Source organism: Topomyia yanbarensis, chromosome 2 (assembly GCF_030247195.1).
Source record: "Topomyia yanbarensis strain Yona2022 chromosome 2, ASM3024719v1, whole genome shotgun sequence".
NCBI classification, from domain to species: Eukaryota; Metazoa; Arthropoda; class Insecta; order Diptera; family Culicidae; genus Topomyia; species Topomyia yanbarensis.
In genome coordinates this window covers 343,384,588-343,409,676 of record NC_080671.1, presented here as the reverse complement: position 1 = coordinate 343,409,676, position 25,089 = coordinate 343,384,588, and the positions used below count along the sequence as shown (strand labels likewise).

The 25,089-nt window shown below is 40.7% G+C and overlaps 3 protein-coding genes across 3 annotated transcripts; 1 reads left to right on the top strand and 2 right to left on the bottom strand.

The window, feature by feature from the left end:
* Positions 1-9,977: 9,977 nt before the first annotated feature.
* Positions 9,978-11,919, bottom strand: LOC131684123 (histone acetyltransferase type B catalytic subunit). The gene is made up of 6 exons (XM_058966693.1): positions 11,789-11,919; positions 11,334-11,578; positions 10,765-11,268; positions 10,507-10,698; positions 10,204-10,443; positions 9,978-10,145 (listed from the first exon to the last, which is right to left on the bottom strand). The coding sequence occupies exons 2-6, from the start codon at positions 11,568-11,570 to the stop codon at positions 10,089-10,091; spliced, it is 1,230 nt and encodes a 409-aa protein (XP_058822676.1). The 5' UTR covers positions 11,571-11,578; positions 11,789-11,919; the 3' UTR covers positions 9,978-10,088.
* An 8,019-nt stretch (positions 11,920-19,938) lies between these two features.
* LOC131684120 (another transcription unit protein) lies at positions 19,939-22,360 on the top strand. Its single transcript, XM_058966691.1, has 3 exons — positions 19,939-20,106; positions 20,179-20,645; positions 20,706-22,360. Exons 1-3 carry the CDS (start codon positions 20,076-20,078, stop codon positions 22,299-22,301), a joined length of 2,094 nt encoding a protein of 697 aa, XP_058822674.1. The 5' UTR covers positions 19,939-20,075; the 3' UTR covers positions 22,302-22,360.
* On the bottom strand, positions 22,012-23,041 carry LOC131684121 (UPF0545 protein C22orf39 homolog). The gene is made up of 2 exons (XM_058966692.1): positions 22,805-23,041; positions 22,012-22,744 (listed from the first exon to the last, which is right to left on the bottom strand). The coding sequence occupies exons 1-2, from the start codon at positions 22,880-22,882 to the stop codon at positions 22,346-22,348; spliced, it is 477 nt and encodes a 158-aa protein (XP_058822675.1). The 5' UTR covers positions 22,883-23,041; the 3' UTR covers positions 22,012-22,345.
* Positions 23,042-25,089: the final 2,048 nt, after the last annotated feature.

The window sequence follows — 25,089 nt, the reverse complement described above, 5'->3', positions numbered from 1 at the left end:
CCTCTCTGAATTTCTCTGCTGTTATCATTGTCGTCGGTTACCAGCCCGAATACATGAGTTCGTCGACCATCTCGATTTCGTCACCGTCAATCCGAACTCGGGTGAGAGGTTCACATTGTCGTCTCTAGAACCTCTTCCTCTCATGTATTTTGTCTTCGAAACGTTGATGGCAAGTCCAATCCTGTTGGATTTAGCTTTCAGTCTTTGAGCATATATTTCATTCAAAATTCAATAGAGATACGAATAGTTTAAATATCGCACGTGGAATGTCTCTTTTGAAAATTTTCATCGTCAAACTTTCATATTACCCAGTTAAGCCATATATTTTTCGGATAAAGCCATGAATTTCCTTAATTATAGTGTAGATACAGGCTTTGAATACAATTGAATTAAAATTGAGTTGATGTAGCAGCAGACAAAAAATAGTTTTGTTTTCTCAAACCTTCGCAATTACAATTAATAAATATTTCAGATTGGCAGATTATCACACAACTTAGAAATGGATACATAAATAGCTAGATAGATGCGATAGAAGAGAGACAGAGAGAGAGAGAGATGGGGGGGGGGGGGGCGTGTGAGGAATGGCAAATGATGGTTAATGCAGTGACATTATTTTTATAGGTATATTATTATGATATATTGATTCCTTTCATTCTTGTCATAATTAATGTGAGTAGTAATTTTTGCGCCATAACCAGTATAACCTAAATCTTGGAAAAGAGCTAAATTTTCGCTAGATTTTTGGGCTTCAAACATACAGTTGCTTTCGGTGACGCCACGAGTATAATTATATGAAAAATCTTATCTCACTACTAGGTGAATTACTTGTTGATCTGTGTATTGATATAACATCCAATATTTACCTCATGATTGAACGCAATGCCTAATCCAAGGGATAAATATTAGAACTCACTGTTTCTTTATCAACACATTATTTTGTTTTTGAAGTGAACTTATATATATTGATTTTGGAGAAATAGTTAATTTATTATAAAGGTAATTCACAAAATGTTCTCAACATCGAATTCCTTGAATCACGTAGATGTGTTTTTATACCCCGATATTCAAAATCGGTTTAGTTTTGCCCCTAAAACACCAGTAAAGCAATACTCTGTATGAAACAATCTCATTTTTAGTTAGTGGAAATTGGTAAGCGAGGAATAAAAATACAAGATGTTTAATATCTCCGCCGCTCGTGCACGGATTTAGACAATCTATAGCTTGTTAGAAAGGTAACAAGCTTTCTTTTTATGTGCAGTTTGTTGGACAATATTGTAATGTTCAAAAGTTATTCGCCAAAAACCTGCTGTGTTTTGACAAAATCGCCCACATCTCAGAGAGTAAACAACATATCGAAAATCAAAAATAATAGTGTCAAATGGCAACGTTAGGCCTTTCACTTGAAACTAATTTCATAAAGATCGGTTCAGCCATTGCTGAGATAATTACATGACACTTTGTACATACATACATACACACATACACACACACACACATACAGACATTGTCTCAATTTGTCGAGCTGAGTCGATTGGTATATGAGACTCGGCCCTCCGGGCCTCGGAAAAAGTTTTCAAAGTTTGAGCGAATCCTATACATTTCTTTTGTAAGAAATGTAAAAATTCAGCCATTTAATTCGAACCATCGAACTTTGAACAGCTATAACTTTGTTCCGAGAAATATTAGTACCATGCTCCCTTCGGCAAAGTTGTTGGGCAAATCCTGAACTATACTGTTTAATTCGTTGCATAAAAAATACAATTTCCCATACAAATTTCTATCGCAATGCGCTACGCCGCGTCATAACCAATCGACCCCAAATTTTACACAGTTATTGAGGACCCCAAAGGGAACAAAAAACTGTGCAGAAAAACCGATCATTTTGCCCCACCGAAGACTGCTCATCAAAAAGACTGGCAACTCTGTCCAGAATCTGGAGACAGTAACAGCAACGCCACTTGCGGGTAAAGGTCATACTTCCCATAGTGATGCACACACATATACACGAGGCTTGTCCGCTTCGGGTTATGCGTGCTTCTAGAGGAACACTTTGGTGGAATACCAAACTTGTTCTTCTTAAAAAGCTATGTAGAAGAGCTTGGAATCGCAGACACAGAGACGGCCGGAGGCTTTTACGTTGGCTCGCAAAGCCTACAGAAATGCTCTTCGATCCTCTGAGCGAAGTGGTTGGAAAAGCCTCTGCACAAATGTCTTAAATCGTAAGTCTTTCACGTCAGTTCGATTAGAACTGCTAATGGCGAATACTGGTCTCGATGTAGTACTCAGCTGTCTTTTTAATAGTCACTTTCCAGGCTGTACGTCTGCCCCTGAGTTCTTTTTAGGTATTTCGGATTCTGAGCTCGTAGTATTGTGACAGCCGAATCAATGGGCGATTGAGAGTTTTGCTCCGTTGCGTCTCCGGGAAAATATGGAACCATTACAGTTCTACCACAGATTAACAGACATAACACTATGAGGAAATTCCCTAAAAAAACATCGATCTGGCAATTTTTCCAGAACACTAGATGCACCTTTTATTCACGGTCCCAAACACTCATTTGCTGGTGGATTACCCCTCAGGCTTGGGAACAATTTTTCACTAGTGGTCTATCCCCCATATGCTTGCTCATATGCCAGTGGCGTCATAATTGCGTAACTACAAATATATTTGAAATTACCTTTAAAGCGGGCGAAGCATTGTTTTCGATTGTTATGTCTGTCAGTCTGTGGTTCTACTACAAAGATAATATGAACACTTCAAGCATATTTTGAAAAAGGTTCTTACTTGTATTCTTTTTTGTTCCTGTTTATTTGACACGACTCAATGCGTTAGCATAACTGAGCCGTGGGTCTTTTAAAAATTTTAAAATTAAAATGTACTCTCAACTATCCATAGGGTCTTGTTGACGCTGTTGTAAATCCTTCTTCATCGCTGTGTGATTCTTTATTGATTATGTTGGTTTGGAAACATTTGTTGTAATTGTTGTTACTTCGATGTTGGTAATGGCAGTTGGTTTAGAGGTACTGGGCTCGATCGTTGTTGAGTTGGTGTTTGTGCATGCCCGGCCGCAGTCGTTGGTTTACCAACCGGTTGTGGTTTAGCATACGAAGACTGAATACCGGCTTTGGTCGTATCACGTGGAATTTCCTTAGCAGTCTCTGCGCAAGGTTTTCCGTGGTGTAGCGCAGAGCCGTAGCAATCCTGTTTTGCGTGAGGGGGCAATTTTTTTTATTAAACTTAACGTATATTTAAAGCAAGGGACTGGAAGAAAAAATATTTTTAATATTTAGAACCACAGTACTCAAGACGATTTAGTGTTTAATGTGGATGAAGCAATTGCGCAATGTCGCGACACGGATCCAATGTCACGCCCCAGGATCCCGAAGCTGAAGTATTCTTTTAAGTTAACCTGTGAACTTCAGGTCATGAATGGTAACGTGCTCCCAATTCACCTGGAATTTGTGCAGAACTTACTACAGTGGCAACCGTAAGATGTTTACGGTAGCGGAGATTGGAGAGTCGGATCTGGAACAACTCTGCCGCTATCATTTCACATACTGAGCTTCGCATGCTAGGAGCTCGCCAGCTGACGAAAAAACACAACACACTAATTCAGTAATGGAGTGTTTTATCGAAATGGCTAAGGCGTTACACTTCTATGACCAAATCAGCCACAAGAAGCCCAATTTCAGCGAAGGTCTACCGGATATCAGCGATGTTATAGCTTTGAATCAGTATTTGGGAGGTCCCCGTACAATATCGCGAAGGACAACAGTGGTTTAGGCGCGTGGAGAAATGACCAGGCGAAGAAATCGACGAGATGTCAGCTGTCTCCGTCGAAACCAATGATGTATGCGAGGGTACACAGTATCTTAGAAATTGGGCGTTACGCGAACCCCATTTATCGCCGGATTTCATCACCCGTGGTACCACAATTCTCATCCCCAAGGACATACCAATTACCTGTCTAAGAAGTCTGCACAAGATCATGAGCACCTTCATCACTACATACAGCCCACTATGAGAAGAATAGCACTAGAAGGACCAGAGGAGCAGAAGGGTGTAAAAAAATACACAAGACTGAAAAGATCAAGTTATCCTCCATGCAATCATTGTTTGTATTTGTATTTGTATTTGTATTTATCATATATACACCAACAGGCAATTCAAAGCCACAATGATGTCTTAATGCTAAACTTATTGCTAACAGTCAAATCGTTACAAACTTTGATAAAAATAATAACAATACAGTGAAAAAATCAACAATGAAGGAATCAGCCGACATTACGGGTCCGTTGAAGGCTAGGTAAAATCATTGGCGTTGGGCGAGGCAAATTAAAGTCGAAAGCTGATGAGACTCGGTTGACGATCCTTTGTAGGCCCGTAATGGCCCCGTGCATAATTAGTGCGTTGAAATGGCAATCGGAGCATGAGGTTGTTACGCGTTGTTCGAGGTGCAACATTTATGTTAATTTTTTCCAAGGTGGCTGAGCAATCCAGATGACCTCACAAAGTATCAGCATCAAACAAAGCCCTTGCTGTATTCCATTGAACAATCAGGGGTTCCAAACTAATCAGCTGGCACCGGCTTTCGTAACTTGGCAGACGGACGGGATCTCTCTACGGTAAACTACGAAGCGCAAAACGTAAAAAGCGCCGTTGCACGGACTCAATTCTCTCAATACCGTTGTTATAGTTTGGGCTCCAAACTTCGCAGCAGTACTTCAGGATTGAGTACGACAAAGAGCAGTACAGCGCTTTGAGACAATACATGTCAGTAAAATTTTTCGCTATCCTGAAGATGCATCCCAGCATTCGATATGCTTTGCTAACTGTATAAGAGACGTGCTGTTTAAACGCAAGTTGCGAGTCTCCTAGACACTCCTAGATCCTTCACCTGACTAACGCGTTCAATTTCAGTATCAGGTAGACAGTAGTTTAAACAAATCGGGTCTTTTTTCGTGAGAACGATGTCACCTAGCACTTTTTTGGATTTACACACATACGGTTCGTGTTACACCAGTCAGCGAAGGTTTCATACTGTGGTTGGAGTAATCTGCAATCTTCAGTAGAGCTGATGAGAAGAAACATCGTCTGCGAAGGACAGGCGTGGAATCTTCAGAACTAGATGAACGTCGTTGAAGTAAAGCAGAAACATCAGCGGTTCCAAGTGACTTCCCTGGGGTACTCCTGACGTAGAAATAAATGTGGGTGCCTGATAATCTCCAATGACAACCACTATTTCTCGACCTAAAAGGTAGGATCGAAACAACTGCAACAGACTATCGTTAATTCCAAATCTCTCCATTTTAGCGATTGTTATTTCATAGTTCACTTTGTCAAAAGCGGCAGATAGGTCTGTATAGATAACATCGGTTTGAGCGCGACGTTCCATACTCTCTGTTATGTATGATGTTAGGCAAAGCAGGTTAGTCGTTGTCGAACGGCCAGACATGAAGCCATGTTGATCGTCACTTAGGTACTGCCTGCAGTGAGCCTGAAGAGGTTCCATAATCACCAACTCTCGAACAACTTCGAGACAGCACTCAATGAAGTAATTCCCCGGTAATTATCGACGTCTCGCTTATTACCCTTTTTATGGACTGGGAACATGTTCGCGGACTTCCAGCAGGATGGAAAGATGCCAATTAGGCAATCCACCACGACGTTTGATTGACAATTCAGCGAGTGGTTTTGTCAACAAGTTTTCTCCAGCGAACAGAAAAACCCGTCCGACGACCATACTTCGTTAGCCCGATTCGTTTGATGTTGGATCAAATCGGCGATTTTGTCAGACATCGCACCCACCCGAGTTACGTCAGAAGAAAAAATCATCTGATCAGAAATGCCTCATGGATTGCCTAATGGCAATAGATGCTCTAAAGATGCGAAGAAGGGGAAGTGCTAAAACGTCGATGTGCCTTTTTTAAAGTACTGAAGGGAAACCATCGGGTCCCGGATTGAAAGACGATTTTAACCGAGAACAAGCTCTGGTATTCATCTTTCATTGACATCAATAGCGCTTAGAGTTTGGCTCACAACCGGAACTTGACTAACAGCGAGTTCAATTTGATCAACTGTTAAGGCCTCATATGTGAACACATTCGCGAATTTCTCCGAAAAAATTCTGCACATATCTTGGGATGTGATAGCTGTGCGGCCGTTGAAAGTCATAGACGACGGCAGTCCGGATTCCTTGCGCTGCTCACTCACAAATTTCCAGAAACGTTTTGGGTGCAACTTGAGAATACGCTGAATGTTTTGCTGATATCGAAAGAAACAATCCTGGCTAGCTCGTTTATAAGCATGGTTGAGACTGACGTAATAGTTTCTGAGTGGAATTGTGCGATACTTGGTCAACCTCCGTAGAGCAGCTCTCCTAATGGACTTCAGCCGTCGCATCGTGCTCGTTTGCCAAGGATGGCCAATTTGTTGATGATGAATTTCGGGACGTGCCTGTCAATAATATAACCCAAAACGTTGGAAAATGTTTGAACTGCTGTATCAACATCTTCGGGGTCCAGAAAATTTAGCCAATCGAGAATGGAGAAGAGGTCTGCGATGTTGTTGGAGAAGTAGTGTGTAACCAACGAAACATTAGTATACCGATTACAAGAAGACATACAACTCCATATCGCACTCGCTCCTCATCAAGGTATTAAAGATGTATAAAGCTGATCCTGTAGTCTAAGGTTCCTACGGCAGGTGATGGAGAGAGGAACGATAAAACTGCTCAGCTCAGAAGTGGAAAAGACGTGTTGCGGTCTAGAATGCTTCGCGTCTTGAGGGGGACCTTCCAAGACGATTCTTTTATCCCGCACAGTAGGACACCTCAATGACTATCAGATAAGGTATAAAGAAAGCTCACCGGAAGAGACGTCCCATACTTTCTACGTGGACGACATCAAGATCTATGCTGACTCGACAGAACGACTGGGTGTAGTCATCAAACTAGCCGAAAGAATTGGTGGCGATATCAGCATAGCGTTTGACCTAGAGAAATGCCGATCTGCTCCGCTACTATCAGGGCGATTGGTCGAGACTGGAGACTGCGAGATCGACGATGGTGAGATGATTCGGCACACGATTCGAGGCGAATCATATCAGTATATCGGATTCCGGCAGCTCCTCGGGATTCGCCACACCGACATTTGGCTTAAGCTCCGAAATAACGTTCCATTATATTACTTTTAGGTGAATTAACTAAACGATATACTTCTGGAGATGCGCAATCATAAGGGCAAAAACTTCTCCGAACAATCTATACTTCTAAAGTTAAAGAGTTTAGACGCTATTAATTTTGAGCACGAAAACGACGTTTTAAAACACTGTGCAGAGTGGAAGTGGCTAGCTGTGCAAGGTGCCCATCCACACCAGTTGGAGCAACCGTACATCGACAAGACTGCATCTAATTTTTGAAGAATTTGTGTTCTCATTCGGCCCTTCATTGTGCAATTTGCTATATTATGACAGATCGTCTAGGCGCGGTGTTTCATGAAGCGCGGCCATTTGCGGCAATGAAATTTCGGGTCGATACTATTTAACCCAGAATACAATATACAAATAGTCCTCTTGCTTTTTATTTGATTAATCTATAATTTCGCTCGGCGCAAAACGCGTGGGGGGGCAAAGCCCCCTCTTGCCCCTTAGGTTGCTACGGCTCTGGTGTAGCGGCTGATCGTAATATTGGCACGTAGGTATCTGCCCTGGATACGTGACTAGTGATCGTTGAGAATGTGTAATACCTTGAGGGCATTTGCCTGAGAAGCTCAAGTAAGAAGGAATAGGTTTTGTCAGACGCATTCTCACCACACGAACGCCGTTGCGGAGTCCTGGGAAGAAGTTCCTCCAAGTATCTTCCGTAATACTATTCGCTTCTCCGTATTTTGACATGGTTTTTTTTGATAACGGAGGAACTAGTACGTGGTGCCAGGTCATGCATCTTTATTTCAATACTGTCACCATCTATATACGTTGGGATATTCCCAACAAACAATTTAGCTGAATAATTGCTTAAACAGCTTTTGTTCAGCTTATTCTCTTGTATCAAAGGCTTATTCAGCTTTCGTTGTTTGTTGGGTTGTATAAAATGTCATTACATTCGATGACATGTTTCATGTTGTTCTGGGAAGCGAATGATTCTGCTTGACTAATGTTTTTGAATTTGCAAATAGAACAAGCAACGCGCGGGTAAATTTGATTACTTGCCCTGCTACAGCAGCGGAGCAATTGCTAGCATCTGAACTGAGCGATATGAGAAACCGAACTGACTTGTAGTCTTGCAACACGATACATTCCATTAGCGTGCGGGGAAATAACCGTAAAATTCCTTCCCAAAGGTGGCCGCGCTTTAGATTTAGACCGATCAGTCTAACCTGCTAACCGTTTAATCGACCTCTACATTCGGGATGTTAGCTTGAGCGAGTACCCACTGCATGCAATGCAACTTGCATATCAGCGGAGGAAGTGCTTTTGACAGCAGCACGGGGTCATGGATTACCTTCATATATTACGAACTGGATACACGCAATGCTTAGCAACATAATCTGTGCTCATCGTTAAGACAAGTAAAGGTAAGAAACTCAGTGTCTACGGATTTCCTCAAGGTGGTGTGCTGTTACCACTTCTACGGAACTTTGTCGCCGATGGCTTGTAGAAGAAACTTAACGAGTTTGGGTTTCCGACATATGGTTTCGCCGATGATTACCATATAATGATCACCGGTATTTGCATTAACACTAGTGTCTTTATGTTGGATTATCAGTTAATCCAAATAAAACATCAATGGTGCTTTTCACGCAACAAAGGATTACAACCGGAGCTCGTTTGTTGCAGTTCATTGACTCTGAAATTATTGTCGCAGATCAAGTTAAGTACGTTGGGGTAGTTTATGATCCAAAATTTGGACAGCTCACATCGATTTCAGGATCAAGAAAGCTTGCATGGCCTTCTGCCAATGTAGACGGGCTTTTGGCAAATCTTGGGGACTCAAACCCAAGTACATTCAGTGGATCTACACAACAATTTTTAGATCAATACTGCCATACGGGTGCCCTGTTTGGTGACAGAAGGGAGACCTTTTTAAGTTCCAAATAATGAAATTCCCATGTTTTATCCACAGCTGGAAATTGAAACTTTGTGACATCTTAGAACTTCACTAAGTTAAGCTTTTGGGTTAATAATATTGTTGATATAGTAAGGGGGGAGTGAGGAGGGGCTCCTAAATTTTTTTACTACGTTACAGGCCGACGTGGGTACCCACAAAACTGAAATGCCCATAACTAAGGTAATATCCAACCGATTTTGATACTTTTGGGTGTTTCGGATTCAGGAACTCATCCACTTTTGGACTTGGTAAAAATGAATCGGGTTACTTCATTCTTCCCGGGAATCCGGGTTTCTGCAAGCAGGTTCCAGTGCAGGGATATTATTTGCGAACTTCAATGGAATACTAGCAATATGGGTATCAACATTCTTGGAATTGCATCAGTAGGCTGTATCTCGTGGTTTTTGGAAACATTTGGTGATTTGATCACCAAATGTTTTTAGTTTTTAAAGAGCCGTGAGTCCCACACAGTGCCAATACACTACAGGCCGGGCTTTCGAAGATTTTTAAATCTTGCTATAAAAAAGACACGATGGGTGAGTGGAGGAGGGTCTGATGTTTTAGTATATGTATGTCTTTTTAAACTAATGACGATACCCTCTACTACAGTAGAGCTCTGGACATAGAACCGTAACTGCGCATTGCTAGTGTGGATACTGAAAACAACATCGAATGTCCCTACTTAAGCGGTCTTTTTCCAGCCACAAGGGCGGAAACATGCAGATTTTCTTCGCTGAACAAGTGGTAATTCTTGTTTTGAATTCCCTATTACCACTCCCTTAATCTAATTAACAATGGTACTTTTAGTGTACAGTGCAGTATTACTTTTGTCGAAGTTTTCGGATCACAACATTTAGAAGAAAAAAAAAGTCATTTTTGGAGTATTTATTCATTCAACTGGAAAGTACCGGATCTTAGAACTAGATGACATTTGAACAAAAAATAAGGAAACGGACGAAACGATGTAATAGTGGAACACCGTTAAACGTGAACCAGTTTGAGTTTCTTCAGGACTTGATGGTAGAATTTTTCCACTTGCTGTAAATATAAAGGAAACTGTTGCAAAAAATCATATTCATAACTGTAACAAACTAACCAAATACTCCGCATTCAACTGCTCGATTCGATCCTCCAAGCTAGGCAGAATGCTGAGTGCCGCACTGACGTCAACTCCTCGCTTTTGCAGTCGCAATAAATCTCGCTGGTGTTTGCTGTTGTTCAAATTCAACCGTTTTTTCACCTCCACTCGATAGTTTCGATAGTCGGCATCATTTTTAGTATTCGTCACTGACAGCCGCAAGATTTCGTAGACCACTCTGCACTGCTTGGGATTTATCTACAAAAATAGAAAATTTGATGACTGAAAGCCACGAATGATTCTGTAATAGTGTAGTGCTACCTTAAATTTCTCCTTTGCCTCACGCAGCATGTCCTTACTGAAGCCGGTTAAAAGATGTTCCTTCGAAAATGATGGGAGTGTCATGCAGCGCTTTGCATCTGCGATCGAACGGATGTGCTGGATAACTTCTGTTGGCTCCTCATACGTTATATCCGCGACGTTGTCTTTTGGAACGAAATAGTTGTGGATAGTCTATAATTGAAATTAGCTGCGTGTTATCACGAGTCCAGATTAAAAATTTCTTGAATATTTTCTTACAGTCTCAATTAACCAAGAAGCAATGCCAAGCTTTTGGAAGGGAGGCAGAATCAAAATCTGACTAACGCGGGGCCTGATATTTTGCGGATACGAGTAATACTGATATACGGTGAAATATCCAGCAGTGGCATAGCGAACCTCGCCGTCTTCCTCGTACTTTTCATAAACGGTGAAAAACATCCACAAGGGATCGTGCTCGACTCTGCTGAATGCATCGATAAACCAGAATGAGAGCGTTTCCAGTCGCGAATGAAAATTCAAAAAATCTTTGTCGTTAATGTCGGTCATGTACACCTGAAATGTTCGTGCCTGAAGACCAGAAAACCCCGAATTAACCTGAAACTCATCGACTTTCTCTCCAAATGGTGTGAAGGTCTTCATTTTGGCGGTGATCACTTTCTTGTATTCCTCCAAGTTAGTGTAGTAACAACCATCTTCCACCAATTCAGCGAGAGCTTTTTCTACATCGTCTGCTTTGACGCCATCCGAACCGACATCATCGACCTGTGCGAAGCAAGCAATAGTTTGTAAACTCTAACCTCTAGATGCATGGATGCAGTTGCACTCACCTTCATCGAATACTTTACATTGAAATAAATATCCATAGGACCAGCAGCGAAACAGATATCGATCGCTAGATCCCGATAGCCAAAAATGCATTCTTGTTCGCCAAATATTTGATGAGCCATTTCTGGGTGGAAAGCCACTGATTCATCGTCGAAATCTTTTTCGTTCCGGATCAACCGGAACCGGGTACTTTCAACAGCATTGGAAACAAAATTCTGTAGTTTTGCGATTGCAGTCATTTTAGGAGCTGGAAATGGCACAGAATAAACACCGTATATTAGATCCGAAATCCGTGACAAAAAAATTGCGCCAAATCTTTGTTGTCGCCGTAACCTCAACGCAATTGGTTTTATTAAATTATAACAACCGTTCGTTACAATATAAAATTATGCTTTATTCATAACAATAATAAGACATCAAAACATGGTACACCAATTAACTATTTTATGATAAATACCTGGTTTTTTTAATAGTTTTCCTGAAATATGTGCGACAATAACAATGGAAACCGCGGCGTTGCTGTAATGTCAGAATGGCCAGTGTTGCCGTACCATTAATCTACCCGCTTGATTAAACGTCAGTGGGCTGATATCGCGTCCAAAATGCCCAGTTAAGCTCAGCCGGAAATGAACTGGAATTCCGGCTGGTTCCAGTTCGCATTCCGGCTCCAGTGACACAACCGATTCTAGTTAGAATCGGTTGTGTCACTGGAGCCGGAATGCGAACTGGAACCAGCCACAATTCCAGTTCAGTTCCGGCTGAACTTTACTGCACTGCAAATAATCCACACATTAAACTCAAGTGTTTTACACTTAATTTTGCCGCATCTGTTTTGGCACTTAGATCTCATGTGTCAGACACTTAATAACGCACTTATTGGAAAACACGTTAATTCCAATAGATGCCACACTTAAGTTTCATATGTATGACATATTCAAATTAAGTATTTGGTAAATAGTTGTTAAATGTTATTTGTATAGAATTCAAGTTTGCATTAACTTGAAAATTATATCATTTCCTATAAAAGTCATGTGAAAAAATGTTGGTTTTTAAGTGGGAGAGCATTGATATCTAAATTATTTAAATATATGTTTGATTCATTGTATATTTTTTATTTGAATATAACAAAATATATTCTGTAAAAAGAACGAATATGTGTGTTAATAATATATTAGTCTTACTTATACTAAAATTAATCAACTTTTTAAAACCTAACCCGTCGCTTCTTTCAAGTTACAAAAATCATGTTCTGCAAAATCATGGACCATCGATGTCTTTACCTGCAAACACAGGGTTATAAATAAATCATGCAAAAAAATATTTTCAAGTATTTACTTACCATTTAAAATCTTCCAAATATGTCGTGAAAACTTGTAAATAAATCTTTCGCATGTTTTGAGGCCGATTGTGGAATAGTGAAATTGTATTGAATTGATATTACGCTTTATTTTGCCGTATTTGTCAAAACCATGGATTCTATGGGCAAAACATTTATGATTTAATACGCCGACACTTTAAATTTGAATGTGATGACAGTTGATCATGCCATCGGGTTGCACACCTATATTTCAGGTGTAATATTTTATTAAAGACCAAAAGAAAAAATATTGATTTTTCAGTGTGGTTTGAAACTCTTCGAAAAAAAATGCACATTATTTATAGTCATAGGCAAAACATTTATGATTCAATGCTTTGACAATCAAAATCTAATTACGATGACACTTAATGTTGCCGCATTTGTTAAAACCATGGATTCCATGGGCAAAACGTTTATGATTTAATACGTTGACACTTAAAATTTAAATGTGATGACAGTCGATTATATCAGCGGGAGACACACTTAAATTTTATGTGTAATTTTATTAAAGAGAAAGGGAAAAGTTCTTGAATTCTCAGTGTGGCTTGAAACTTGAAACACATGTGTCAAATCTCTTTGAAAAAATGTGTAGATTATTTGCAGTGTGGGTGTAAACGTAACGCTTACACGGTCGTCCGAAATTAATGGCAATTTCGCTTGAACCTGAAACTGAGTCAGGTTCTAACCCCAACCGCTGTCAGTTCATACATTTTGACAGCAGTTGGGGTTAGGAACTGACTCAGTTTCGCCTCAAACGAAAACCACATAATTAAACTATGAATTTAAGCCAAACATTTGAAATGGGCCTATGTGCCAAATGTAATCATTTGGTAAATTGCAATAGTGATTTAGCACCGACAATCTGACATGACACTCTATTTTTAGATTTGGTTAGAGATCATTAGAGTTGACGTAAAAATCGGTAACTCGTACCAAATACAAATTACATACGCCAAGGTCCTATACAAAAGGGTATTCAATGTTCGGCTTACGGAACGATCAAATTACGCTACCCAATTTGTTCGTTTCGTTTTGACAACCTTGACTCGCCAGAAGAAAAAAAATAAACTGGCAACGATATCAGATCATGCTGTAGGTTGCCACAACACAGACATTGCAGCTAAATCAACGACACGACTAGACACTGGAATTCCAAAACTGTATCGCAAATCTGACTACCCCTCAGTGACTCAGGTAACTGGTAATGTCAAATATGACTTTTGGTTAGAAAATGCATGAAACAAGCAACACTGAAAAGTCTGTTATTTTTTCCAAATAAACTCTTTCATTCCTTGGTTACGCAAATACACGACAACAATACAAATCTTGAAAATTTAAATATGTAATAATAGTGCGATAGTCTGATTAGTGCGTTAATATTACTACTATTTCCAGCCATCAAGATACTACTCATGGATAATTCCAGTTGATTGGGCCAGATCGGGATCACTTTGCTGAACAACGTTCCCTTCGACAAAGTTCGTCTCCCTCCAGTAACGCTCCTAGCTTCTTTTGAAAGAAATGCTAAAAAGAGTTTCGCCACTAATCACAATTTATTGCTACATTTTCTTGCACAGATCCCGGGACATGGAATTCCTCAAGTGTATCCATGTTTCAACCAGAGACTCAAGTTGGTGTAGGGCTGATGAAATTTTCCTTCATCTTCTCAGTTAAACCCATTCCGAACTGGTTCGGAATTATGAATGGAGTCAGTATTGATTCCTATTCAAATGCAACAACTGAATCCATACTGACTCTATTCAGGAGTCCGAATCAAATTCCGAATGGTTTGACCGGGTTGGATTGGATATTCACAGCTTCCAAAATCCTGCTAACATGCACCAGAGTCCAACTGATGATCGTAGTACCCTCACCTTACCCTGAATTAACGGGCCGTGGGTATCCGAAGCTGTAGCGTTGGAAATTTAAAACAGAGTTCCCTGGAGGTCGAGTCAATTTTACTTGCGAGATTGATAAAAGTAACCTTGCGTCCCGGTACGTGCTATCAGACAGTCCGAGAATTCAATTCATTATCTTCCAGATACCATAAAGCTGCAAGTTTTATGTTCTACTCTCCCCGGTCATCGTTGCCCGCCCTCTCACCACTGTGCTTGATATTGTTGTTACTCCCTAAACCAAACCCACCCCGTAAATTTATTTACCAGGCATAATAGGGCTCTCTTGCAATAAACAAATTAGAATTTATTTCCTTCAATTTTAATTCCAAGTGAGTACTTTTTCGTTAAACAGAATGCCAATCTGTATTCGTAGTCCATAATAATGTTAATAAAATTCAATAAATCCTTTTTTGCGTATTGAAATTCTACCGCCCTTCACTGATCGATTCTCCCACTCGGAGATTTTTCCTGGAATGTTTGAATCGGTAACGCCTGCTTGCCTACTTCAGCCAGTGGACCTGATTTGTTAACGAATCGAATTGGACCTACGAAGATCTGAACAACGAAGCGAAACATTTGCTTGCTTAGAGCACGGACCTTTCGTTTCATGTAATTTCAGCAGTACTGTTAGTATTTGTGGGTGGTGTGGCAAGATTTAAACCAGAACTTATTCGAATAAATACATTATTTCTATTGCGCTTTTTTTAATACTTTTTTCTGAAGCAGTGTATACGAGGGCGTGACACTCTTTTATAAAAGTATTTCAGCTAGTTTTATATTTTTTATATCTTCTTATATTTACTAATAATTGTCTATAAAAGTTATAACTGTATTCGAATAGTTGAAAGTTCGAAAAATAAATTCGAACAACCGTTACTATAGTAGGCTTAGTGGCAGTCACATTCGGTGGGTGGGCTTCAAATTGTTTATCTACAGTGCCACGTTGGATGCGGAAGTTTTCAGTTTTTAGATGATGTCCCTATTTTTTGGACTCCCGGATGTAGGTCTAGTAGGCAGTCTAGGCATTGTGGTGATCTTTCCGCACATCGGTACGATAACTCCAGCACCGGCTGATAGGTAAATATCGTTGATGACTAATTTGAAGTCCTTCATCGCATTCTTAGCGCTAGCATCCCCGATCAATTATATGAAAGTTTTGGTGATACAAATCGGTAAATTTTCGAGCCCTAGAGCAGAAAATTAAGTAAACGAAAAAAATTCAACGGAGCCCGCTAATGTTACCTTGTCAGTTTACCATCTGATGGTTTCCCTAACCCTGGGGAAAAACTCATTCGTTCTAGCAAAAAAAGTCATCGTTCTTTTGAATGAACAACACAATTTTCAGGCATAATGGTTGTCTTTCTTGGTGTTTTGGATCGGGTACGGCTGTAGCTATTCGAACGAGTTCAGAGCTCATGAGAGCGCGAAAGTGGAATGCGGCTACGAGATCTCTTGCGTCCCTTAGTACAATCCCGGGCATAATGACCTCGTCATACACACTCGTTATATCTGTCGTCCGGATGGAAGTTACCACGATCTCCTTTGCCACGCCCTTACCGGTAGACAGTTCGACACGAGCACGACGACCGCAGATTGTTCTTCCGTCAAGACCACGCATCGAATCATCTGCCTCATGGGCATCTTTCAATTTTACAAATGCAAACCCGGATGGATAGCGAGCAACCCAACGTTTCTTAGCGGGCCGCAATAAAAAAGTCATCCTCAATATCTTGCTTGCTGGCGTTGTTTCCTAGCTTTCCAACATAAACATAAACAAAACGTTAAGAGGATTGCGAGACATTTTTCTTGACTCATAATTGGAACTATCACTTTACGTTTTATACACTGTTTATACAAAAAACAAATTTTGCCGAAATCCAACAAAAGCTTCCCTTGTCCGAGTTCGCGTTTGATTCTTGCTGCAAACAAAACAGAATATTTTCTTTCCTAGCTGTTACGGATTTTGGTTGCTAGGGTATGCAAATAAACGTTAAGAAAATTGAGACAGTGTTGCGCAAGAAATTCATATTTTATCATTACCGAGGGGTCGCTCAATGTACTGGTAACTGGCGATTAATTTCGTGAACACTTTTTTTTCGGAATTTTTCATGAAGTGTCAGGTCGTGTCGTTGGCTAAATGATGAAATAGGCTGACAAAAAAAGCTAGAATAAGAAGATCAACTGGTCTGGTCAAGCTGACGCTCGGAAAGTAACGCCGTGTGACACGGCGTGTTTTGCTTTATACCCTTATGGAGAAGCACTGCAGCTCATAAATCTTCGTACCTTGCACGCAAGGCTGGAACACCGATTGCTGCATGTTAGAGTTCCGAATTAGATTTTGTCCTTCTCCACAGCATTGCTGAGGGCTCTTTCCTAGGAAATCAGGATCACCAGATAAAACAAGTCCAAAAATGAGATGTTTCACATACACACTAACGCCATGTAGTGATCAAGTTTCAAATTAAAACGATTGTCATGCGCATGGTCATGATTATTTGAACAATATTTCAGAAAATACGAAACTTCTAGACCGTTAGCAAAACGATATGAAACAAGTTGAATTGCACAATTTCAAATATACACTAGAGCCATGTTGTGACAGACATCCAATCTGAAATGTTCTGGCTTAAGGAACAACTCCCTTGGCTTAAGGAACAACTTTGCTGAATAGAGCAAATATGTAGATAAGATTTCGAGATTTGGGCGATTTGCCACTGTCACCCTGCCGCCCTACCCGCCCTCAAATCGATGCCAATTCGCTCACTGAATGCGCCATTTAATCCAGTGATGTCCTAGCACACGTTCTAGAACGAGTTTCTGTTCTCGCTAAGCACATTTGTGCTATCCTTTGTACAAGCATGCAAGTGTGCCTCTTCTTCAAAGACTACCCGAATAGAAATGTACAGTAACAAAACCATGATTTTTACTGTGACAGTACAGTAATTTTACAATAATTTATAGTAAGTTTTAGTGTTATGCTACAATTCAAAAACAATAAACTTTAACATTTTTACAGTAAATTTCAATGTAAAATAGACTTTTACAGTGAAAAAGGGGGGTGGTTATGTATCTTAACATTAAAAAAATCAATTTTTCTCCAAACATTTTTTTTCGAAAGCAGTAAAGTTTAATGTGAATGCACTGTATCAGTTTTTTGCCGAACAGTGAAATTTATTGTTACATGAAATTTTATTGTAAATCTACTGTGAGAACTTGGCATCGTAAAATGTTGAAACAGTAATAACTATAATATTTATTGTTTTATGATTGTTTGTAGGGTAAATGCTATTGTAAAATTCTATACGGGTAGTGTACCGCGTGCTCGAAGAACGCGGTCTCGTTAATGTTAGAAGAACGGGTGCTCGCCGAGAACAGAAAGTAGAGTGTCGGCTCTTAACTGCGTGCCGATAGCACTGTACTGTACTATTTTTATTTTTTCTTATGGCATCACCAGCGGATGAGACTAGATACAGCATGCGTATTGATGATTTAATATATTGATGGTGCTAGGCTATGCGAGGGTGTCGCAAAAATATTGGTTCTAAAGCTATAGGGGCAGATCCTAGGTTGAGCGATTTGTGTAAAATTCGATGTGAATTTTTTTAGCGCGGACTTTTTTTTCAAAGAATAGGATTATTACATTGCAATGTGCTGAGCACGGCTGTTGGCTAAGCCTAACAAAAAAATATACGCGAACTTTAACCCATATACTGCAATGACTCCACATATTGTTTGGAAGATACCCTGAACAGGTCGTTAGGCTCTTAAATCATCGATGTGTATTAGGGAATGGTCATTTGGGTTTGAACCTGATTAGCTTGGATCACTTGCACTAGTTGCGGTTGTTGAATCAGTGTCAAATCCTGTGACTTCGTTTGAAAGTTATTGATATCGATCGGAACTTCTGCTCGGACGGGACATCAAGTTTGACCAGACGTTTGACTGAAACGTAAAGTGTGTTTTAGTTTTCGGGATTTTGCCTCAAGCAGGCGCTAATCTATTCCGACAAAAAGCTAGTGTCGGTTTCTGATCAGACGAAATCGAAATACACCCATGATTATTAAGTTAGGATTTGTGCCCTTCATGTCCAAAGACTGGTTTCACCAAAAATTTTCACCCTTGTGAGAAATTTTAGTGTTTACCCAATTTTTCTCCTTAGGAGGAAATATAGCATAGTGCTTTCGAATAGGCCTTCTAAGCCAAGACAAGTTCCGGCTTCACTGTATCTTATCGGCATAAACAGAACTTCTGCTCGGACGGGACACCACATTTGACCAGTCGTTTGATTGAAACTTAAAGTGTGTTTTAGTTTTAGGGGTTTTGCGTCAAGCCGGCGCTAATCTATTCGGACAAAAAATTAGCATCGGTTTCTGATGAGACGCAGTTGAAACGCACCCATGACTTGATAAGGATTTATACCCTTCGGCTAACAGATATTCGAAATAGTTTTTTGAACTTTCCAGGATTCGAAAAGTGTTATAAAACTACACTTTTTAACTGGACCGCTTTTTAGTTGGACCTTCGCTAGTTGGACCATTGTCCAACTAAAAATCATCTGAACGTCAAAATCTCATGTCAAATTGACTTTGACAATCTATCTAACAATATTTTACACTATTAATGTCTTCTTTGGAGAGTTTTTGACATTTGTCAGTCGTTCCAACTAGTGAATTAAATTCGTTAGTTGGACATAGGCTGTGGGCCAAACAACGAATCACGACTGTAATATGCGCAATCATACGAAACAAAATACCCCGTAGAAAATCCTCCAGTACCGATTTTTCCACCGACTAAATCGGCTTGCGTCGGCGCAATCGGCCCACTATGCAACCAATTAATCGGTCGATTGTTGTACCGCCTTGGGGGTTTAACATGGACATCTGCCGACGCGACAACCGATTAAATATGATCCACGAAATCTGTTGTAATCGGTTCTTTTTCAACCAATTATAATCGATCGGTTAGTTCTTTAAAACTGGAACCAAAATCTCACAGATTAAATCTGGCGATTAATATGGTGACGAAAATTGTTCACCGACAAAACCCAAACAAACGGTTAATTAATCTGTCGACATCGAACCACCCGATTTCGTCGGTCGACTGGGAAATTTATGAACTGTCAAATTTTCTATGGGGTAGTATCAATTTTTAAATAGGATTTTAATACATTTGACTGAAATTTATTTTCCAATTTTCTTGGCCGACAGGCCCTTTTCATATGTTTGGCTAGATTTATCATTGGAATGACCAGTGGGGCCAGTTTCTTTTTCATGATTTTCTTTAGGTTGAAATTACCCCATTGGAATGGATGTTACTTGACAGATAATTCATAACCGCTATAACGACTATAACGTAGCTTGGTGACAACTGGCATGTGAATTGACAACTGCGAAATACTCGCGTCGAAAATATTGGTTTGTTCTTGAAATTTTTGAAGCTTTTGATGTGAAAAGTTGATAATTATCTGATATTTCACGGCTTGCCACACAATGGGACGAAATAAGGACAGCGAAGGATCAGGTAAACATAGAATTTTTACGTTTTAGTTGCAAATGTAGATAGTTTTTTTACTCTTGTTTGGTTTCACAACAGGTTCAGACTCTGATTCTAGCCGTGGTAGCCGCAGTCGAAGTGGTACTCCTCAGCTAGCACCGACCCCAGGTCACTCGTTGGAACATCATGATTCCAGATCCCACTCACCGGTGAATCGTTCCGGCTCAGGAACTCCACAAAACCGTAGTCGCTCGAATACGCCTGCTGGTTCGCACCGTTCTCGTTCCGGATCGGCGAGATCCGGGTCCGGTCAACGATCTCGAAGTGGTTCTCCGGCTGGTTCCCAACGGTCGCGCTCGGGAACGCCAAGGTCTCATTCCGGGTCGCAGCGATCCCGATCTGGATCTGGCAGTCCTACCGGCTCACAGCGCTCTAGATCCGGTTCTCGCTCTCGAAGTGGAACACCGGCACATCGTTCAAAGAGTGGCACGCCGGTGAATAGATCCCAAAGCAGAAGTCCGGCGCCACGATCCAGAAGTGGATCCCGCTCACGCTCCGTTTCTCCGGTATGTTTTTAATGAAATGATTTTTTTTCGAAAATGTTTGATTAAAGCTTGATTTTTCAGGCTAAATCTCAATCGAGTCGGAGATCGCGGTCCAGATCGAGAAAATCCGGCAGTCGTTCTCCATCGCAAGCAAAGTCACAACGTTCTAAGTCGGGATCTCGTTCGCGGTCTAGAAGCGCCGATTCAAACCGATCTGGTTCGGTAGGATCCGAAGTGGGTGACAAACGAAAACGGACGATTGTTTCCAGTGATTCTGGTTCTGATGCGGATAAGATTCAAAAGAAAAAGAAAAATAAGCTGATTGATTCTGATTCGGATGAGCCGTCCGAACCGGAACAAACAGTAAAAGAAAAGGACAATGTTACTGCTGATACGTTGTTCGGAGATGCAGATGATATAAGCTCGGATGAAGCTTCGGAACGGGAACGAGATGAGTTGGATGATTTGGAAGATGAGCAAAGAAAGAAGGAGCAAAGCGATAGGGAGCGATCCCGAAGCAAAAGTAGATCTCGATCGCGGTCTAGATCCAGATCCAGGTCGAGAAGTCGTGGCAGTGATCGTCGGTCTTCGGACGATGAGCGTGGGGAAGGGTTGGCTCGTTTTGAAGAACCGAAGGAGACAGAAGTGGAGCCAGAGCCAATTCCGGAAACAAGAATTGATGTGGAAATTCCCCGGATTGTCACTGATTTGGGGCGTGATTTGCACTTTGTCAAGCTTCCTAATTTCCTTTCGGTTGAAACACGACCTTTTGATGTTGAAACCTACGAGGACGAGATTGACGAGGAGGAAACTCTGGATGAGGAAGGTCGACAGCGTTTGAAGTTGAAGGTCGGAAATACCATCCGCTGGCGAAACAATATCGACGAGGAAGGAAATGGAGTTCGAGAAACAAATGCCCGCATGGTTCGATGGTCAGATGGAAGCATGAGTCTGCATTTGGGATCTGAAATCTTCGACGTTTATAAGCAACCTTTGCAAGGCGATCATAACCATTTATTCATTCGTCAGGGTACTGGTCTTCAAGGGCAATCTGTATTCCGTACTAAGCTGACCTTCCGACCACATTCTACAGAATCGTTTACTCACAAGAAGATGACGATGTCGCTAGCCGATCGATCTACAAAGACATCCGGTATCAAAATCCTTACCCAGGTCGGGTTTGATCCGGATGCGAATCGAAAGCAGAACATCAAAAAAGAAGAAGAAAAACTCAAAATGGCGATGCGAGCAAAACCGACCCAGTCAAAATCGAGTGGTCGCAAAAAGGATTCCGGAGCCAATGCCAACAGTTCCTACCAGCAAGACGATGGTTCCGACGAAGAGGGTGGCATTTCCATTGCAGCTATTAAGAACAAGTACAAGGATGATCGCTCGAAGCCGAAGCAAGGCGCGGCTATTTATTCGTCGGATGAAGATGGCTCCGATATGGAGATGGGCAGAAAGAAAAAGAACCCAAACAAAAAAAGAGTTCTTAAGGCACTAGAAAATTCTGATGATAGTGACGATGATGGTTCTGAGCATTCAGGCTCTGGTTCCGGTTCAGGTTCGGAGCCAGGATCTGCTTCTGGTTCAGAGGCTGGATCTGGCAGCGAAAAAAGCACAGCAAAAGGAAAGTCTGCTGACGAGGGTGGCGGTGGCGATGAAAGTGACGAGTAATTTGTTTCATTTTTAATATCTAACTGTAACAAAACTAATAAATACTACATTACTACGCACATTGTCCTTTGATCACTCGTCGAAGTATGTTTTCCTCCTTGTATCTCCTGCGCTTTCAGTGCTAGATAGGATTGCTCGTATTCCTTTTGCATTTTTTCCGGTAATGGTTTGGACCAATCTTTCGGTGCCTGCTCACGCTTTTTCCACACGTCGTTTCGGTAGTGAGCTCCTAACCTGTTCATTCGCCGTTCTCGTTCACTTTCAATCAACTGAAGGGCGCTTTTAGTGTCCTGTTGATTTCGTTCGAATCGTACACAATTGTCAAAGTCCCGTTTCCATTGGGTACAATCGATACTCTCGCCGTGGATAAAATACTGGTTGAAGCGGGCTTTGATACTGGTACAATCATCGTACTCTTCACTATAGAAGAAGCAAGGTCGTATCTAGAAACAGCCTGTTTTGGAAATTCTATATTATTTAGTGGCATATTTGTTATTACTTACCGACCATAAGTTTCGGAAAACTTCCTCTTGCTCTGGAGTTTTCGGCTGCGAAGGGAGATTGTGTGCGTGAAGAGTCATCCCAAAAAGCAAGTTGGTGAGTCGGGTTTTGAAAATTATGTAAACAGGTTCTGTATCTGAAACGTTCAGGTCTACGAAGCAGAACACACAAAACGTTACTTTCCGAGGCCCAGTTCGATCCGAATGACATTTGCTGGGGCTCGGAAGTAACGTTCTGTAACACACCGCGGCTTCATCTCCTCATCAATCAAAATACGCTGTGTTACAAGCGTTACGTTCAGAGCCCCAGCTCGACCGGAATGACATTTGCTGCGCTCTCTTTGTTTACTTGGCTGATCAGCTGTTCTTTAGAAAGCCTGTGAACAGCTGATCAGCCAAGTAAACAAAGTGCGCACCAAATGTCATTCCGGTCGAGCAGGGGCTCGGAAAGTACCGCTATGTAACGCACCGTGTACTGGTTCATGCACTGAAAAATTTGGACCTTTCCATGTTTACTGGCGCCACCATAAAATGTTTAGAGAAAAAGTAGAAAAATGTAAACAAACAGCATGCATCAGACTGGTGGTTTTGAAATAGATTTTCTCGGTACCTATTTGGCCTAATGGTTATGGTTGTAAATGTTTTGTGAATGCTAGCTTTGCAATTTTTTGTGAACAAATTGATATTAATGTTAATGCTAAATAAATGTTTGTATGTGTCCGACGATGGCTGAAGAACAGTAAGCCGAAACGTTACGTGTAAAAAAGAGAAAATTGACTGTTTCATTTTCACCGAGAAAAATCAACAAGTCCACGAAATAAATATGTTGCGGTGACCATAAAATCTTATAAAAGCGAGACATCCTTGATTATCCTCTCGTATCATAGTTTTTTTGACGTTCTCTAAAATCAGCTAGAAGTTGCCTCAGCCAGATGGCAAGCATCACTGAGCGCTACGTATTCGGCCTCCATGGAGGACAAGGCAAGACTGAACATGAACGCGAAACCAGATGCTGATCTGCAACTCTGTAGATCACCAGCCCAATCAGCGTCCGAGTAGCTTGATAGCGGCTCATCGAATGTACCACCTAAACGTAAACTACAGATAACAGACGTTTAGGCTCGATTTGAATCGTGTGTAAATACCCACTACTGAAATTTCGAATAAATTATCAGACGTCTGAAACACGTTTGGCAAACGTTTGTAGATGGCGCAGTGATCGATACAATGCAGTTAGAGTACAGCTGTCAAACACGTGTAGCAAACAGTTGCGCAGATGGCAATAGTAAAACACGGATTTCCAACGTTTATCAATTTTAAAGTTTACACAGGTTTTTGAAGAAATTTTGTTCTAGTCTATACGTCTGTTATCTGTGCGTAAACCGTAGCCTTTCGTCTGCTTGAGGTTACGCATAACACGTTTGACGGCGACGTATCATGTATACACTCTCTTTTAGAGAAACTTCCATTCCAAGAAAGTGGCGCACATCATCCAAATTTTTTAGCTAAAATACTTTCGGCAGTTCGTTGCCATCAGTAGAAGAAACAAGCATATCGTCCACGTATACTAATAAAAAGACACTGGTATTTCCACAGTGCTTCAAGTACATACAAGGATCAGCGTTTGATAGCTTGAATCCAAGTTTAGTTAGTGTATCGTTTGGGCGCTTGGTTGAACAGCGCGCTGATTGGCGATGTCCACATATGCTTTTCTGGAGTGTACATATTAGCTTCTCCTTCTCCTTTTTTCGTATCCTGATGGTTGTTGCGTTAAGCTACTTCATCAAGTAATCCGTAAAGGTAAGCTGTTTGTATGTCCAAATGTGTTACGAGCATCTTGCGTTTAGCCGCTATTGTCAAAAACGTCCAGAACGATGCGTAACGGACTAGGGGCAGATCACTCTAGAAATGTATAACAAATTTGCATCAAATTAGAAAAAATGCATTTAATTTCCATTTTTGCATCAACTTTGCACTCCCTCGCAGAAAAGTTTGTTTAACAAACGTCCTACGCTGATTCACTTTGTTCGACGTTTTGTTGAATGTACACACAGAAAAAAAAGTTGGTAAAAATAAAAGTTTTTCACTCTTAGCAAAAAACAACCAACGCATACTCTTAGTTTGAAAATAAAACTTTTATTCTGATTACTATTCTTTATTAGCTTAAAAGGAAAACTTTTATTTTGATTATTATTCTTGAATAATTTAAAAGTTTTACTTTCAACCTAATAGTAGGCGTTGGTTGTTTTTCGCTAAGAGACGAACACTCTTACTTTTACCAATATTTT

Coding starts and splice junctions, on each gene's coding strand:
- LOC131684123 (XM_058966693.1), bottom strand. CDS start 11,570: ATGACTGCAATCGCAAAACTACAGAATTTTGTTTCCAATGCTGTTGAA. Junction 10,699..10,764: donor CTTCTTGGTTAATTGAGACT/GTAAGAAAATAT, acceptor TTTCAATTATAG/ACTATCCACAACTATTTCGT. Junction 10,146..10,203: donor AGTTGAATGCGGAGTATTTG/GTTAGTTTGTTA, acceptor TTATATTTACAG/CAAGTGGAAAAATTCTACCA.
- LOC131684120 (XM_058966691.1), top strand. CDS start 20,076: ATGGGACGAAATAAGGACAGCGAAGGATCAG. Junction 20,107..20,178: donor TAAGGACAGCGAAGGATCAG/GTAAACATAGAA, acceptor GTTTCACAACAG/GTTCAGACTCTGATTCTAGC. Junction 20,646..20,705: donor GCTCACGCTCCGTTTCTCCG/GTATGTTTTTAA, acceptor TTGATTTTTCAG/GCTAAATCTCAATCGAGTCG.
- LOC131684121 (XM_058966692.1), bottom strand. CDS start 22,882: ATGACTCTTCACGCACACAATCTCCCTTCGCAGCCGAAAACTCCAGAG. Junction 22,745..22,804: donor TTTTCCGAAACTTATGGTCG/GTAAGTAATAAC, acceptor GGCTGTTTCTAG/ATACGACCTTGCTTCTTCTA.